The 17,606-nt window shown below is 35.6% G+C and overlaps 1 protein-coding gene across 6 annotated transcripts in view; it reads right to left on the reverse strand.

Annotated features, from left to right (window-relative positions):
• Positions 1-17,606, reverse strand: part of REV1 (REV1 DNA directed polymerase) — a 55,479-nt gene that overhangs the window by 20,002 nt on the left and 17,871 nt on the right. For 2 of the 6 annotated variants that reach the window (XM_072932556.1, XM_030278425.4), the window contains exons 5-10: positions 12,197-12,346; positions 9,506-10,218; positions 7,632-7,739; positions 5,996-6,112; positions 1,250-1,382; positions 161-289 (exon numbers count right to left, since the gene is read on the reverse strand). In XM_072932556.1, the coding sequence (XP_072788657.1) occupies positions 161-289; positions 1,250-1,382; positions 5,996-6,112; positions 7,632-7,739; positions 9,506-10,218; positions 12,197-12,346 (1,350 nt within the window). Of the gene's footprint in view, positions 1-160; positions 290-1,249; positions 1,383-2,801; positions 3,100-5,995; positions 6,113-7,631; positions 7,740-9,505; positions 10,219-12,196; positions 12,347-17,606 lie in introns of those variants that run through there. The other 4 variants (XM_030278432.4, XM_030278445.4, XM_030278449.4 and 1 more) reach the window with 4 other exon arrangements.

A 17,606-nucleotide genomic window follows, 5' to 3' on the forward strand; every position in this document is an offset into this window, starting at 1 on the left:
TAACAAAAATACTACAAAGAAAAACCTCAAACAGGAATAGCTTCACTGAAGTTGAAGAGTGGGAGACAAAAATACAAAATTAGTAATAGCACTCAGTAGTGGCAAACAAAATATGCTTGATAACCTTACCATGAAGATTATGCAAACAAACAGACATTACCTTGCTAGTATTTCATATACTGTCCGTGCAACTTCTTTGTATGCATCAAAATCATATGAAACTGCTTGAAGATTTGGACATAACTTTTTTGCTTGGCCAAAAAACATTCCATTCTTTATGCCAACTTGTCTAAAATGAAATAATAAAATAAACCCCAAGTAAACACAGTGCAAACTTTTCCATAAATTCACTGGGAGTACTTTCAATTTAATTATTTGTCTTTTCCCACAAAAATGGGAATAAGAATTCAGTCAACAGAAGGTAGAAATTTAACAGGTTAAAAAAAATAACTGCAACTAGAATATTTGAACAAGCTATGTATTATTATTAAGCCATGCAGCATGAGAAATCTCCCTTCAGGAAAATGCTAAAGACAAAGATTCCAGAAAGCATACTTGCTATTTTATGTTTCAAATTAAAACTACACATATACTACAGTGACTAAGGTAGCGAGATGTTATATTCCAAGGTGCAAACTTACCTAATTAGGCTCCTGCTAATAAATTAAGTCTTTCTGAGATACAAATAGAAGCCTGTCTATCCTAGCAAGCTTAAGAAAGCTTACAACCAAGAAGTAACTTCTGGAGTATTATTTCCATCAGGGAAAACCCCCTGTATTTCGAACACTGTGCTTATATTTATAAAAGTTGTTTCATATTCTAAACCTTTGTAAGTTAGGTCATTGGAGTTGGTCAGCAAAGTCTCTGCAAAAAATGGTTTTAATGGTTACACTTTTTGTTTGAAATAAAACCTTCAGAATGTATCATTAATTCTACTGCAACTTTGACACAAAGACATGATGATAACATGAATTCAAGAATATCACAGTGAAAGGCACAAGGTTTTTCTTCAGAGGATTTATTTCAAGTTATACCTAGGCTGGGTTGAGAGCTACTGAGCAGCATCTACCAAGCAGCAGCATCCACAGGGAGGAGTTTCTGTTAAATTCAAACAACCTATATAATTACAACTTTTGAACAGAAACTTCTTCCCTAGATAAATTCAAAGACACTAATAACCACTATTTTTGGCATCTTATGCCTATCTGCATGGGACTTTCAAGCAAACTACTGGGTAACTTTGACCTACCTGGCTTCATAACTACAAGAAGCTATTTCAGCCATGGACAGAACAGTGAGATTGAAGTCGGCTCCATTCACATGTGTGGAATCCGTATTCTCCCAGACTGATGAGTCCAACTGATCAGGTACTCTAATTTCTGCTTAAAAAACAAAAGTTGTATATGTTATTCTTCCTTAGAGTTCGACAGAATGAATGCAAATAAAATAAAAATAATGGATTTTATTTTATACAACTTCTATACTCTTATCTCTTTTGATGAAGATGTTCTTAATAATATTGATTCATATTGTGGTCCAGAAAAAAACCCAGACCCCTTCCCCAGTAATATCTTTCTGGATAGGTCTGTACATACTACTGAGAACAATATTAATAGAAAAATCACTAGACAGCAGCTCATTGGTGTCTACATATACCATACTGTAAAATAAGAATGATCTTAGCTTAACTGACCATAAAAATGATCAAACACACATGGCTAACTGTTAGAACCACATCCTGCCAACAAATACAAGACAATAAAAATTATTTAACAACTACTCAACTAAACAGGAAGACACTTAGCTATATTCCTTTTTACAAAATGCACCCTGATATCAGAATACTGAAATTTCATATAGAATATAAATCCACCTCATATCATACTTAAAACTATTTTTCTAATAGACTAGATACCACTAAGTGAATTTTAAGAAGTGAAAACCAGAATGCCAATTAGTTGAGATAAAAAACACTAGCTAGAAACTTGTATTTTCTTTAACGCTCTTATGGGAATAGAAACTGAAGTATCTTCTGCTTTTACTTACTAATAATTCCCTTATTAGGATATGTCAATTTCTTTCAAATATCACCACAAACTTATCTTGGATCAAAATGATGCAATTATAAGTACCGCAACCTCAGATTTAAAATGAGACAGACCTTCCCTAATTCTATAAAACTTTACTATATAGTCTTAAATAAATTTTAAAGGATCCTTCAGGCCCACTGGGTACTAGGTACTAGATGGAATTCCATGACACTGAATAATGGAAATAAGCAAAAGATTTCTCGTTCTATTTGGGTTTTCACAGTATGTAAACCTTGAAATCCGTGCTATACTCTAAACATGAATCAGCTCGAAAAAAATCACTAGACACAAAAACAACTATGCCTGCCCAAACTCCCATCAGAATCAAACAACAAGGTATCATATAGATAAAATGCTTCTATTTATTTAAAATGAAATCCACTGCACAGTTCTTTTTCATTACTGTAGTCTATTTAATACCATACACCTTCATAATACAATAAATGGGAGTTCATTAGAGTGCCACAATGCCTAACTATATTCCACAGTACTAACAACTTACAGACCGACAATCTGATTGAAAGGAAACCTGGTGCTATGTGCACATATGAGTAGCTACCAAACCAGACAAAGTGGTGTAATGAGTGAGTGGAGATATCAGGGGGAGGGCCTAACTCATGTGGAAAACTGCTTTTATTCAGAATTTCTGCTCAATTTGTGCACTTTTTAATTTCTTAAATATTTTAGTTTATGATGAGCTCAGTAAGTTACCTAAGATGTCTGCAATTGAAAATTAGAGCAAAATTATGCCCCAAATAAAGATAAGAATGACAAGAACAACTTCTTTAGTCCATGCCTTCCTGTGCCCTGGCCTGAGATGATGCTGTCATCTTGTCTATCTTCACTGGATTCGTCGGCTTTTTCCACATCGCAGCTGAGCAGATCCCCCCATGAGCTGATGGAGTCACTTCATGTGAAATTCAGGGCAATGCAGAACACATTGTCCTCAATGGAAGGCAAGGTAGAGAACCTCTCATCAAAAGCTGGGAAACTAGACAGGCACATGGTGAATGTGGAGCAACGGATGGAGAAATCAGAGGCCAGGACCCAAGTCTGTGAAAAAGAAATCGCTGAGAATAAATCTGTGACTAATATGATGGTTAAAATCTGCTGCTCTTTAGAATGAGAAGGGAGATTCTAGGGTTGAGGGAAAGGAAGTCTAGAAAACATTCACATCTTGGGCATCCTGGCCATGGAAGAGACCCCAAACTATGAATCCTGATTAACATACGTTAATCTTTTATCTTTAGAACATGGATGTTAAAGATGGCATGTATGTAGAGAAGTAACTTCTACTATCTAGAAAGCCTATCTCCAATTTGGGGATTTAGGGTGAGAATGGTATCAAGTTTTTAAATTTAAAAGTTATGCATTTTTAGATGAATCAATACAAGAAAAAGAAAGTATTTCATAAAAGACTGAAGATTCTGTTGACACTAGATACTTGTCTAGCAATGCAGATCAAAGTCAGGAACTAGTATCACTAAAGAAGTAATTAAAAAAAAAGAAGTAAATGAAGCAGCAGAATTCAGTATTTTCAGTATTTGGTCAATAGTGATTCACAAGGGTTTGGGGTTTTGTGTTTGGGTGGCTTTTTTGGTTGTATTTTTGTTAGGCGTTTTTTTGAGGGGGTGAGGTGCTCTGTTTCCGTGGTTGGTTTGTAATTTGGAACCTTTTTTCAAATAAGCAAGATCTGGAGAAGGCAATATCAGAGAACAGCCTGGGAAGTATGAAGCACCAAAAATTGAAGTGGGTTACATGTTGAAGCATGGATGTAAAAATATGTTCATATTCTAAGCTCCTCCCAACTACCTTTCTATTTCATTTATATAACATGTCCCCATTGTGTCTGTTTTAACAGTCTAATTCACTATTCCGTACTTTTGACATTTTTGTAAAAGCATTCTTGCATGTAATGCTTGTGCCTACTGCTCTGTATTTTCCTCTGGCATGGCACAATTAAATACATGCTGTGAAGTGTGTCACTTTCTAAGATACTGTCATGTCTGAAAAGCCTAATTAGCACCACCTTTACATCTAAGACCATAACTAACTGTAATTTCTTTACCCCAAAAGGAAGACAAACCATGAGAAAATGCAAGCAGAAACAACAGGTTTGGGTTTTTTAAATTGGCAACACAATTGCACATGGAGATAAAATAAATAGAGACTCAAAAATATTATGAATGGCAGCTAATGAAACTGCGACTATAAAAAGAGTGTTTGGAAAAAATCCTTTCACCAAAACAACAGGCTACACAATCAGCCTAAGTGTCAAGAAAGAAAGAGGTAGCTGCTTGCCTGCATGCAAGCCAGTTGAGACTGGATGCTGAAGTTAAAGAAATGAACGTGTGATATACAGAAAAAGCTGCCACAGTAAGAAACTGAGCTTGTTATACAAATGAGGTTGAAAGCTGCTGTACACTTAAGCAATAAATACAGCAGAAGAGATACTAGTGAATTTGTCAATCAAAAGAACATGCTACGTATCAGCTAAACTGTAATTCAATCACCTAACTCTCCAAACCACTCAGCTGTATAGTCACATCCTTATCCAGTTTAAGGCCCTAATAAAAGTTAACAAGTCACTGCATAAACTGAACTACCAATAAATACTTCATACACAAGCTCTACTACAGAAAATCCAACTCCATAAAGACCACAGCTATCTCTGTCTAGAGCATACTGAAAAGTCCTTAAAAGCTTGTGAGTTCCACAAACATATATTCTACCTCAATTTTGAAGTGTTCTTAAACAACAAAAAAAAAGACAAATGAAATGGCATCAGTTCCAGTAATACCTTGGTTCTATGAATGTCTTCAAAAACCCCCAAAAACCTGCCAATTTCCAAAGTACTAATGTTTCATAGACAACCATGGAAGAACAACCTGTCTTTTGCCCCATCTTGTCTCACCAAAATAAAAAACTGAGGTGAAAACTTTATAACAACAGTACTTAGTATCACAAATTTGGTAAAAACTGCCTAGACAAAAGGGCAAAGGAGAAATTAAATTTCCAAGTCTAAATCAAACTTAATAGCAGCTACCCCTTGCATATGCACTTTTTACCAACTTTGTAGCAAGAACTACACTTCTAGATGATTAAATAGGACTGTTACTGGCCACTTAAGTTGCCAATATTCAGCAATATACTTTCTCATACTAAATAAAGTTCAGGCAGTATAATAAAACTTATTAATAAAACTTTGGTTTATATTAGTACACTACTACTTGAGGACATAGAAAGTAACACATTTCTAAATTATTGCAGGCAAGTATGGAATTCTCAAACGACAACAGACAACCTGGTTTTCAAAAAACAAAATATTAAACTAACAATTCATTAAAATTGCACAGACTTTCCAGAGACCTAAAATGCTCTATGGACCACCCAAATTAACCCATTGTACACAGATATTCTACATATGCAGCTCAAAAGCCAACTTCAAACAATCAGTTTCTCACTGGCCATGGGCTGTTGTTACTACTTTTACAGAAAAAAACCTCTGAAGTAGACTTTTAAAATTTATTTTTCACCTTCTTATCTATACTTGACTTTCTGAGAAAAAAGTGATCCTAGATAACCTGTATTTATTTTTTATTTTAAATAACTACTAACATTCTATCTTACACTCAACCTCAAGAAAATGAGTAAAACCTGAAATTATTCTAAAAGAATTTACCACACTGAGCAAAGTGTGGGTAAACTAACTAACTAACAAGAAGCCACAGTGTCCTGCTATTGCTGAGGCCACAGAGCACTCTGTTGTCCAAAGGAATTTCTTTTCTGAAATCTCCCACATGAAAGAAATAAATTTATCCATGGTACACTTTCTGAATAATTTTAAAGAAAAAATCTTCCATAACAACAGCTAAAAACATACATACAGACAGACTTATCTGTACCTGCTTTGCCATTCAATAGCTTTTTCTGGTAATATTGCTGTTCAAGCTGGGGGTTTGCACCAGGGCGCAGCAGTGCCTTCCCTGTACCTCTGTTACTAGTAACAGCTACTGGCTTTCCTGTGGAGAAAAAATGCACATACTTATAGGTCAATACCTGTAATAGCTTACATTTTAATAACAGCACAATTAGGATAAGATCATAATGATTTTTAATTTACTTTTTATAATTTCTTTCAAGCTTAGATGCTCTCAAGGCACTAAAGATGGAACAGCTATGAAACGGCCTTGGAATTTTGACAACGAACCTGTCTTAATTGCAGTCACATGTAAAGAAGAAAAGTTTTTCACAAGTGAAAAGACAGTAAATACTAGTTTGTCTTTAATAAAAAATGTAAATGGAAGCTGTGAAATTTCACCAATGACCTAACGATTCATTAGTTTAAGATACAGCAAACACTGGATTGATTTTAAATACTTCAACATGTTTATTAGCTTAAGTATATCAGAAAAATATATACATGCCAAAACACTTAGTTCCACTTACTTTAACTGTGAAAACCAAAATTTTTAGTAAACTTTTGACTATTCTGCAATATCAACACCTCCATGGTGTTTCCAAACCAAGCTAATTTATGCACGGAAAAGTTTGGCAAACTTCTGTGGAACAGAAAAAGTATTTGCAGGAAAGTCCTACATTCTTTATGTTCCAGTAATGGAATTTGAAACTTGGCAGGAAATCAAGTTTTAAAGAACCAAACATAGCAGAAGAATCTTTGATACAGCTGCTCCTGCCTTTAGACAGAAGAGAGTAATGGAACCATATATGCATCTCACTCTTTTCCCAGGGTCTGTGAGAGCTGGGAGTGTGAGATGGTCACCACTGCAGTAAGTCTTCAAACTTGTGCACCCCTGTAGTTCAGTGTTTGCACAGAACTAGGATCTCCACTTCTGAATGGTACACTGTGAGAAAACAAACCCACCAAAATTTGCTAAGGTGTTCCACTAACTCTCATATGTCTTAAGGATGATCATGCAACTCAGACTTCTAAATGCCAACCAAATTGTTTCTGAATTCTCCAGGTCTTATAATAGCTCATGTGTAATAGCTTGGAGAGGAAAGGAAATGAGAAGCAAAACTTCTCTTGAAAAATATGCATCAGAGACAATTAATTCTCAACCTCAACCTTTCCACTTTTCTAGTTAAGCAAAGCTTCTTAAACTACTTCAGGAAGAATATTAGGCTATCCTATTTTGTTTAATTTATCTGTTTTTATTTTAATAAACAATGTCCATACCCCACTTTTAATGTAACTGGAATTTGATTTCCAGTTTCTAATATGGTAGATTGAAATCTGAGTAAGTTTATGTACAATGTCACAGAGAATAGTTACTGCAGATTTAACTTCTCTCTTCTTACTTTAGATATTGAAAGGAGATAGCAAGGAGAATTCCAGTTCTCTCTTCCACTTGCTTTTGGATTGTGAGAAAATAAACAGGAATACGAAAGTTGCATGGCCTAACTACTGAAGATGCAAGAAAAAAGATTAATACGCCAAATCAATTTTATAATTGTGCAAGTTTGGTTTTTTAAAGGCTTAACTAAGTAAACTGTAACACATAGACTTAAAATACTCACCTTTGAGATCTGGTCTATTTCGGATAGCCACAGACACAAAGAAGCAATCCATATCCACGTGCATTATACAGCTCTGTGGCTTGGCTGAGCTCGCAACAGACACATTACCTAGTATGAAGATACACCAATAGAAAACTTGAACCCTAATTTATACACTTTGGTACTACTCACAGTAGTCATCAAGGTTTATTATCTAGTTTTTACCACCTCTAAACCATAAATATTTTTGATTCCTCTCACCAAGAAGGTATTTACTCTGAGAAAGATAAACATAAGCAGTAGACAAACAGCCTAAACAATGAATTAACTTAAGAGTTTCTGGTTTTTATTTTCTTATAATTAACACCTTTTACCCTAACAAGGCATATTGTTGGAACTTGATCTTACTTGTGCTGTGTTAACACTGAATCAGAAGAGAATTTTACTCCTTTTTGTTCATCAGAAGACTGCTTCGCAAGATAAAAATATAAGTTTAGCTGCACTACGAGCTACCATTATTCTTCATTAAACACACCACAATTAGTTTTGAAAGTCCCACACAACTGGATTTTGTCACTGCTGTACTTAGACGCATGCAAACATTCAGCGAAGACGAGCAAGGTGATTCCTCACTGAAAATCGTACATGCCTAAAATACTAGAAATGCTTTCTACAAGTTCAAGTCTGCATGTCTATGTAGCTGACCTACTAAAGGTGGCAATATCTAACAAAAAAATTTAACTTGAACAATGCATAAAGTGTAACAGTGAAAATATATTTCAATACATCAAGTGAACTGTTCCACTTAACCTCTGAGTTAATTACTGAATAATCAGAAAAATATCCTCTTCATTTTAATAATTTACATTTTGAACTCATTATTTGAAAAATAAGGACTGTCTTATAATGATGTATTTACAAATCAAGCGATCAAGTTAAGGAGCTGCTTCTTGTCAACTAAATTACAGGCATTAACTATTTGAATATTCTAGGCCAAATCAAAGAGAAAATAAAAATATATTAGCTTATACCACATTCTGATTTAAAAAAATACAAATTAAGTAGTTCATAAGCTAACATGTTTGATAACTGGGGTGTCCTAACACAAACACAGAATAAGTAAATTTATTATCTAACAATTTTTTGATGTGGCAATTTCTCAAGCATATTTTCATATGATTACAAGTGAGCAATTTTACAGCACAGGAGTCAGAATCTCTTTAATGGTACAGAGCTAACCTTTTAATTTAATAAGACTGTAAACAAGAGATTCTAAAGATGCAAAATATTTTATCTGTAACACTTTGACTCTAATTAATTCTACATCTTTTCACTTTGGCCCTTGTTGCAATGACATTAAATATTTCTCTTGAAGCCAGGTTCAAGAGTCTCTTTATGACACTACTACCCACTTTAACAGACGCAGAGCTATATAAAACTCTAACTAACAAAAAAAAATTTAGATTTTAACTCACGTCCAAATATTACTCATATTTTAAATGCTCGTGCTGAACAGTAAGGATTTTTCTTCTCTTTTCCCCCCGCCTCCAGATTTTCACACAGCAACTACAGATTTGTGTATTCAGATATACAAAGTATTTTTCTCCCTTATCAATCCAGGTATCTTGGTAAAGTCAGAAATACTATTTCTACAATGAAGAGTTGAATATAGACCAGAGTATCACATTAAGTAACATTTTAAGTTTTAAAAAACCAACAAAGCCAAAAGCACTTGCATCCATTAGTGTTCACTGCACCAAAGTCATCAAGTTTTTCCAGATAGTCTGACTATAATATGAATACTCAATACTAAACTATGTAGTCTCATTTGAACATTTAATGTACGAAGATACAAGGCATCTTCTTAACATAAACCTTCTTAAACAAGTATCTACCTGTGTCAGTTTTAAGTGCAGACCTGCCTGTTTTCCATTTTTTAATTTTTTCCCTTCCTGGAAAGACACCGCTGTTTTTTCTCTGCAGGCTGTTGACAAACTCTGTCAGTTCACATTTCCATGTTGATATATGATGCAGTCTTGAACGCGAATAAAAGTCAGAAATAAAACTACAATCTGAAGGTTTGGACACAGGTAAAGAAGCTGCCTTGCTAGGAGCAGGTCCAGAAGTGCTTTTTGTGCTTGAAGGCCCCTGAACAGTTGAGTGGTGAGCACCATTTATTTTAGCATTACTGTGCAAAAATGAAGATGAGGATGAGTTGCTCATAGTCCTGTGTGGACTCCAGGAAAAGTCTGTATTTTTGTTGCTTTGCTGCAACTGCTGCATTGTGCAGTCTCTAAAGTCAACCATGCCTTTGTCAGTCTTCCCTTCCTCCTGCACAGGGCCTGGAGACAACCTGCCTGCAACACCATTGCCGGAGGGCACCAAGCAATCCTGTGTCTTTAAGGCACTGGTAGAAGTGTGTGTGTGTCCATTAAAAAGGGCAGTGCTGTCTTTATGAGATTGAATCCCATTTTGTTTCCGTATGGGAAGAATCTCCTCCAGCTCTGTAAATCCAAAATAGTCACTTTCTTCTTCCTCTTCCTCATTCCAGCTGTTTATTCCATTGGGTGTGATTTCATTTTCCATTTCATACTTTTTAATATGATTTCTGAAACATATAGTAATTAAATAACACATCTTTTAGAAACAAAAGCACATTTACATGTAATTTCAAGCATTTCCTTCTTAACTGTTCTCAATTTATACTTCACTTACATTCCCAAGACAGTTATCTCAAATTCTGAGCCACATCCTCTCAATAGCACAAAATATAATGCCCTACCAAAGATTTTACAGATTTCATGTAATATTAACTAGGAGTATACATGGGAGTGACCATGCTCACATTAGAAAAGCTATTTCCAAAGCCTTTAATCCAGCAGGCTGTCTCCCACTGAATTACAGTAATTATTTGTTTGTTAACAGAACTGTACTGCCACACACAGCATGAATGTTGCAGGAATATGCAAATCATCAGAAGGAGCTGTCCTTTTATCAGGAGATGTGATTTTCCTTAACTAGTTATAAACAAACAGAAAGAAAAGGGCATGTATACACAGAGAACTATTTTTTGGGGAATTATTTTAGATTACTGTTAGAGCCATTTTGGTTTTTTGTAATAAAAAAATCTGTTCAAGCTCTAGAAATCACTTAGCTTTGATAAAAACCACAAACTGATTTTCAGCTTTTAAGCACATAAACCAAAATATTCTGTCACAAGCACACTAGCACAAAGACAAAGCTTCCATTCAAAAAATTAACACCGGAAATGAAAACCAAAGTCTTCAAGAGTTCTATACACTCTTGATCTGCTGGAAAAAAAACCAACAAACCCAACCATCTCTCCCAGCTCCCAAAGCTAGTAATTTAAGTACACAAAAAAATGTGGAAAAAAAATAGCTATTCAGTACACCACTGAAACCAGAAACTCAATTAAGCATGACAACAATTTGGTTAAGATTATCCAAACATAAATTGCAGTAAACATAGTATTTTTGAAGAATTGTGTGGTTGAAAATGGTATATTAAGTGGCACATACTTAGTGGATAGGCAAGTCTTTTGAAGTAATGTTTTTCAGATTACACTGACATTTTGGGAAGTCTGAATATTCTCCTCATTTAAAAAATCGTTAACAACGCATTAGTAAGATGTGATTGTTTAAAATATGGGTATGAAATACTGCTTAAGATAGTAATTTTGTGAGACTGGTTTTATTTTCCAGACAAATCCCAGTCATGTGGTGAAGTCTCCTCAGCATTATGCACAACTGGATTGTAAAAAAATCAGCAGACTGTGAAAGAACTCAGATCACCAGTACAAATCAGGAAGTATAGTATTTTGCACAGTATCCTTGGCCCTGCTTGAGTAGTAGTATTGAACCAGATGACATCCAGGTATCTTTTCCAACCTAAAAAATTCTATAATACTATTATTCTTGCCTATAAAGAATAAATGTGTATTTCTGAAAAAGATGAGGAACCTTCTCATAAAAAAAAAAAAAAATCTATAGAAGCTCAAGTGGAATGTTTCTTTCCAAATTCCAATTCCTCTGCCAGTTAAGTTCTTAGGTTTCTTAGGATATTTTTTAATATTGTAATTTCATTTTTCAATCCATCTTCTCTCTCAAGCATGACTTGGTGTTAGCATACATAATGTATGTTGTGACTTCCTTTTTTTTTTTTTAAGATGCTAAAGAAAGCGATTAATAACTAGAATGCATTTATATTCGTTCCTAGACACCTTTAGCAAAAGTAGGCAGCAGCTTTTTATTTTTGAAATAAAGCCTCACTTTTCAGTGTCACCTATCAGAATCCTTTAATGCATGCCTGTTGGTCCCATACAGATATATGACATCCTAGGACTCCTAGGTCATATTATCAAACAAACTGTGGTCCAAAGACTAGAGACAAGTCTCGGTGAGCTCTTTCCTTAACTATTTATACAGCTATACCTTACTTTTAAATTTCAGCACCTCAAAAGCTTGCCTCTTACAATGCTGAAATGAGCTTTAAAAATGCTATTTACAAATGCAAACTCATTATGGGTGAATGATGAGCATCTGCATTACAAAATCAGAAATACTTACACCCTGTTGAGATCTTTAGCTATATTGCTTGGACCTGGCACAGCATCTTCAGGTTTGTGTATGCTGTTAAAGTTGAGACCTTTCTGAACGCCTGACTGCTTGGTGTAAAGCTGATATGGAATGTGTGAAAGGAGACGTCCAGCTTTAATGCTGAAAAAGAAAAAAAGAAAAACCATGTTACTGCTTAAGAAATTTAAAAAACCCCCAACATTCTCTGCTAAAAGAACTCCCTTATTTGTACTTCTAGTGCCCTCCACAACCCCCTTCTCACCTTAACTGGACTAACTGAAAAGTAATTTGTGCTGTGGCAACTGCTGCAACAAACGGTATTTGCAAAGATGTGTTGGTCAGTAGTCTACATCCAGTTCTCTTTCCAACTGACACACATAAACCTCAAATATTTAATTTAAACAAAACAGTCAGAAAACATTTGGTTAGTGGTCCAGGTTGTTCTACCTGAACAACACTCACTGAGCTCTTTAACATGGAACAAATTGGGGCAGAATTTGAAAGAGGTCAGCTAGGATGTGGTTCCCTGCTAAAAATTAACTACTTTTTCCATTCCACAAGACGAATTACCTCTTCTTGTAAAAAATTCACTGAGGCAAGCTAAACAGAAGAATAATTTCCAAACAGACCTTTCATAAGTATCTACAGCAATCATTCCAGTTATTCCTACTGTGTTCCAGTCTATCTCTCTCTTTATCTTCCACGGAAACTGCAATTATACTTGAGTAACTGCTAAATTCCTTAGAGAAGCCACACACTTGGAAGTGAAATAGTCTCAAAAATACACCAGAGGATGATTTAATCTCTCCACCTCAACACCTGTTGCTGGCAGCAGCAGTAACAGCCTTCCAAGCGTACACTTCACCTCTTCTCTGTATGCAATTCTTCATACTGGACACTGGCTCAGAGATGCTGGGACTTCTTCCAGCAGAGGAACCTCCCCCATATCAAAGCAGATTAGTATTAGCATTTAGTTTTGAAGATAGAACTGGAGTCAGATTTTAAAGATAATTTAGCTTTGTGTTTTTCTGTTTTTCAGCACCTGAATGCTTTCTCTTGCTCCAATCTGTACTACTGTCAAGGGAGCTGGACAGTAGAACAAAAGCCCTTGGGAGCTTTCTGGCTGCAATTAGAGTGAATATAGCAGGAGATCACATTCCCCAGTTAGATAAATTAAAACTAGTTAAGCATATACATATACCTGGTAAGGTTTCTATGGAAATGGAATAGCAAAACAGCCCCAAAAATGTATCAATTAAATACTGTTTGATACATGAATATATATCATTCATAAAGAACATTATTTGCATTAAACATTGCCAAACAGAATTAAAAATACACCTGGGAGAGTTCCAAAGCTTTCTTATACACAAAATGGTAATGCAGCAACTGAGTTTTTACAATGCCCGACTTGACTGTTTTTCCAAAGGCCATGTGAACATAGATGCAGAACCAACTTGGTAATATTTCAGAGTAATTGCTACAATTTCAAGATGAATAACCAAACTTACATTTATTTAAGAACTTGTCTATGATGTCATGGTTTTAACTACTGGAGAAGCTGCATTACTAGATAAACAAACAGATGTTTTTTTCCAACATGCAGCAACAGGAATCCTAGTTTAGATGCACCATTCAACATCTTTTCACCTTCCCTGTGTCACAGAATTCAAAATCACAAAAAAAAATTACGTTGAAAATTACTTCTGGAAGTCTCTAGTCCAAACACTGATCAAAACGTTATCTTTTAAAGTCATATCAGGTTGTCCAGGACAAAAAGTCAACCTAAATTTTTAGTATCTCCAAATGCAAAAATTCTATAACCCTCACTAGGCACCTGTTTCATTGCTTACTCTCTTTTAACTATGAAAAATCTCTTTCTTATAGTTGAAATTTTCTTTGCTGCAACTTATGACTATTGCCTCTTGTTGCTGCACATCTTGAAGAAAAATCTGGCTCCACACCCTCTGTAACCTCCATACAGGTAATGAAAGACAACAATTAGACCCCATCCTAGTCCTCTCTCCAAGCAGAGAAGAACCAGCTTCCTCAGTGTCTTGTTACGTATCACATGCTCCTATTGATGGTACTCCTCTGAACTGAACACTGCAGCTATTAGTAACTTCTCTTACTGAAAAACCCAAAATCTGACACACAACTCCAGATTTAACTTCAGAAGTATTGATCAAATTGGAAGAATAACTTGCCTTGATCTGGACTGTGGTCTTGACAATGCAACCAGTTGCTGTTAGCCTTTATCTCCACAAGAGCACAACGGCAGCTTCATGGTTATCTTTTAGGGTAAGACTTGAGGGTCCTGGTGGATTACAAGGGTGTGTCCCAGCCTGTGAGTCCCTAGCCTCTCTGGTTGCATGGAACTAATTCTGTCTTGCGTTCAGGGCTCTGCATTTTGCTTTGTTGAATTTCATCAAGTTTCTGCCATCCCATTCCTACAGTCTGTTGATGCTCTCCAAAGGACAGACCTTCTCTTCAGTATCTCAGCTGTTGCCTTCTAAATCATTCACAAACTTGATGAAGCTACTTTCCGCTGTATCACCAATGTCCATGTTGTTAGTAAAGACATAAACTGTATCTGTCCCAGTATGAACCCTTCAGAAATGCCCCTTGTGGGTATTTGCTAGTTTGACTCCGAACTGCTGACCACTATGGTGACCGAGGCAGCTGGGCCAGTACTTGCATCCCTCAGCCAGCAGCCCACTATCCCAATTCATACCTCCCCAATTTGTCTTCAGTAATGCAACACGGGACTGCGTCAAAAGCATTACTGCAGTCATAGCAAATGATATCTACTCCTCTCTTTTGCATTTGCAATCCTCATCAGAAAACTATGTGTCATACCGGAATAGCATTTTTTCCTATTATTTTAAACTATTTTTTTCATATTTGTATTAGATTAAGACAGGTCTTTAGGAAAAATATTCAACTAATTTGAAAATCAAAATAAGGAATCCACAAATACTGATACCTCATGTTAGTTATCCTCAGTCTCTGAAAAGTGATTATAAATGTCAAAGAATGTTAAAAGAATATTCAATTTTGAATGTCAAGCTCTCAGATCATCTGAATTTGGCTTTCACTGCACAACAATCTTTACATGCGACATAACGGTAGTATGGTGTAATGGTGTATTTTTCAAATAAATGAATGTATTTTCAAATAAAGTAATTGTGTATTTTTCAAATAAAGGAATACTGACTTAGAAAAGAGGCTTGCCTGTAATTCTCTTCATTTGTTGCAAACATGGAGAGGTAGCAAAAACACACAATAAGGGGCATGCAGAAAAAATAATTTTGTCACTACAGCAACCACACTATTACCCTGCAACACAGGATTTTGCAACTACTGTTAGAGAAGATCTGTATGGGATGCTAACTAAACCAAAATTCTAGAGCTACTTCCACTTAACAACAGGTTTATAAGAGTCTGACTTTAGACCATAGCTCAGAATATTCAAAGCTTTTAATGCAGCAATAAAGTTCTACATATGCCTTACTATCCTTATGCAAGTAACTCTGCCAAATTTCCATGACATATTCCAAATTATGAACATTTCTGGTGTTTTACCTCAATATCCTTTAGGTGGGTCTCAAAAAAATTAAATTAAATAACAGCCATTGTAATGGTGCTATGTTACATTCATTAATCTTTGGAAAGCGGACAGATGCTATAGTGATAAGCACCAATAAAAGACGGGAATTAATTATTCATTTCATTACCAGCAAAGAATTCAAGTCACATGCAATAAGTAACAAACAGGAGACAAAAAAGAAAAGCCACATCACTGTATTAGCAGTCTGCATCCTGAACTCAATCTTTTCTGGGCAGAGAATGTGGCAGGTGCCATAGTGAAAAAAGATGGCATGTGATTATGTAATTAAGGACTAAATCATAACAGATGCACATAAGAAACAAATCAAAGCTCCACAGACAAACAACTTCTTCATTTTGCAACCTTGGGTGACAAGACCAAAGATCTAACAACACTGTTTTACCAGCAGTTTGTGACAGCAACATTCTAGGGTAGATTCTTAACCAAATTTTAAAAATTGCAAACCCATCATATTGCCTACAAGGGAACTGCAGAGAGGCACTTTGCAGGAGTGTGTAGTGACAGGACAAGGGGGAATGGCTTGAAGCTGACAGAGGGTAGGTTTTTATCAGGTATTAGAAAGACTTTACTGTGATGATCACGAGGCACTGGAACAGATTGCTCCAAAAAGCTGCGGATGCCCCACCCCTGAATGGATGAGGCTTTCAGCAACTTCATCCAAGGTCTAGTGGAAGGTGACCTAATCCATGGCAAGGAGGTTGGAAGTAGATGATCTTTAAGGTCCCTTTAAATTCTATGAAACTGGAAACTCTACATCTACTACACTAATTTTCACATACTGATGTACTGAGAACATAATTTGGTATTCCATATACAGAGAAGGATTACTTAGTCACTGAGTATTCTTTAATACTATTGAGAAGAGAAACAAAAAGAAAGGTGGTTGTGACATTAGCTTCTATTCTAGATTGTGGTATGTACCCTGTTCTGCTGAGACAGTGAGTTCCCCCATTTCCTTGTGCTCAAACTCATGTATCTGTTTATACTTGGTTCTTCTGACTTATTCTACAGTATAACCTTCCAGAGCCACAATGCAAAACCTGAAACCAGAATAAAAATTTTAGGAGATCTGACATATCAGATTGTATCAAGTCTCTGCTGAATGTATACAAATTGATCTTTCAAAGCTGGTCAAAATAATAGCAAGCTCTAGCAGCACCAATTAAAAACAGTCACATCTTCCAAATAAAACCACACTTGCCACCAGTTTTCCAAGTCCTCAAACAGAGGGACGAGGCCTTAAAACTGTTGGGGGAAACAAAAATCTATCTGAAGTCTTTTTCAAACTGAGTAACTTAAAATGTCTAACTAAAGTTTAAAAATTGACGATAAAGATACATGATACGAAACAGCTGATTACAAAGGACTGAATACCAGCAAACTGAAAATAAGATTTCACACATGCATGGCAGAACAGCTCCTTGCCTGTTTCTACTGGTCATCTAGGAAAGAGGCTACTTAAGAATGGCATGACACTGGCGGGATAATTTCTAGAACATATTCCTGCCTACTCTATTTCCTGTGAATTCCTCAGATGGAAGAAGAGAGATGCAAGCCACATTAACTGCTTTGAACTTGGCTATTGTCTTTATCAAGGACAACTTCAGTGGATTCTATATATTCCAGTGCATGGAGAAACCAAAGAACATAGATATTTTGTAAACAAAATACAGACTTTTTTTTTCATTTAGTTTTTATTATTTTCTTATGAAGTCACAACACAATAAATGTTTAGATGGGTTAGTTCCAATTTTATGAGAACATTTTCAA

This window comes from Taeniopygia guttata, chromosome 1, assembly GCF_048771995.1.
Source record: "Taeniopygia guttata chromosome 1, bTaeGut7.mat, whole genome shotgun sequence".
In the NCBI taxonomy this organism is placed as follows: Eukaryota; Metazoa; Chordata; class Aves; order Passeriformes; family Estrildidae; genus Taeniopygia; species Taeniopygia guttata.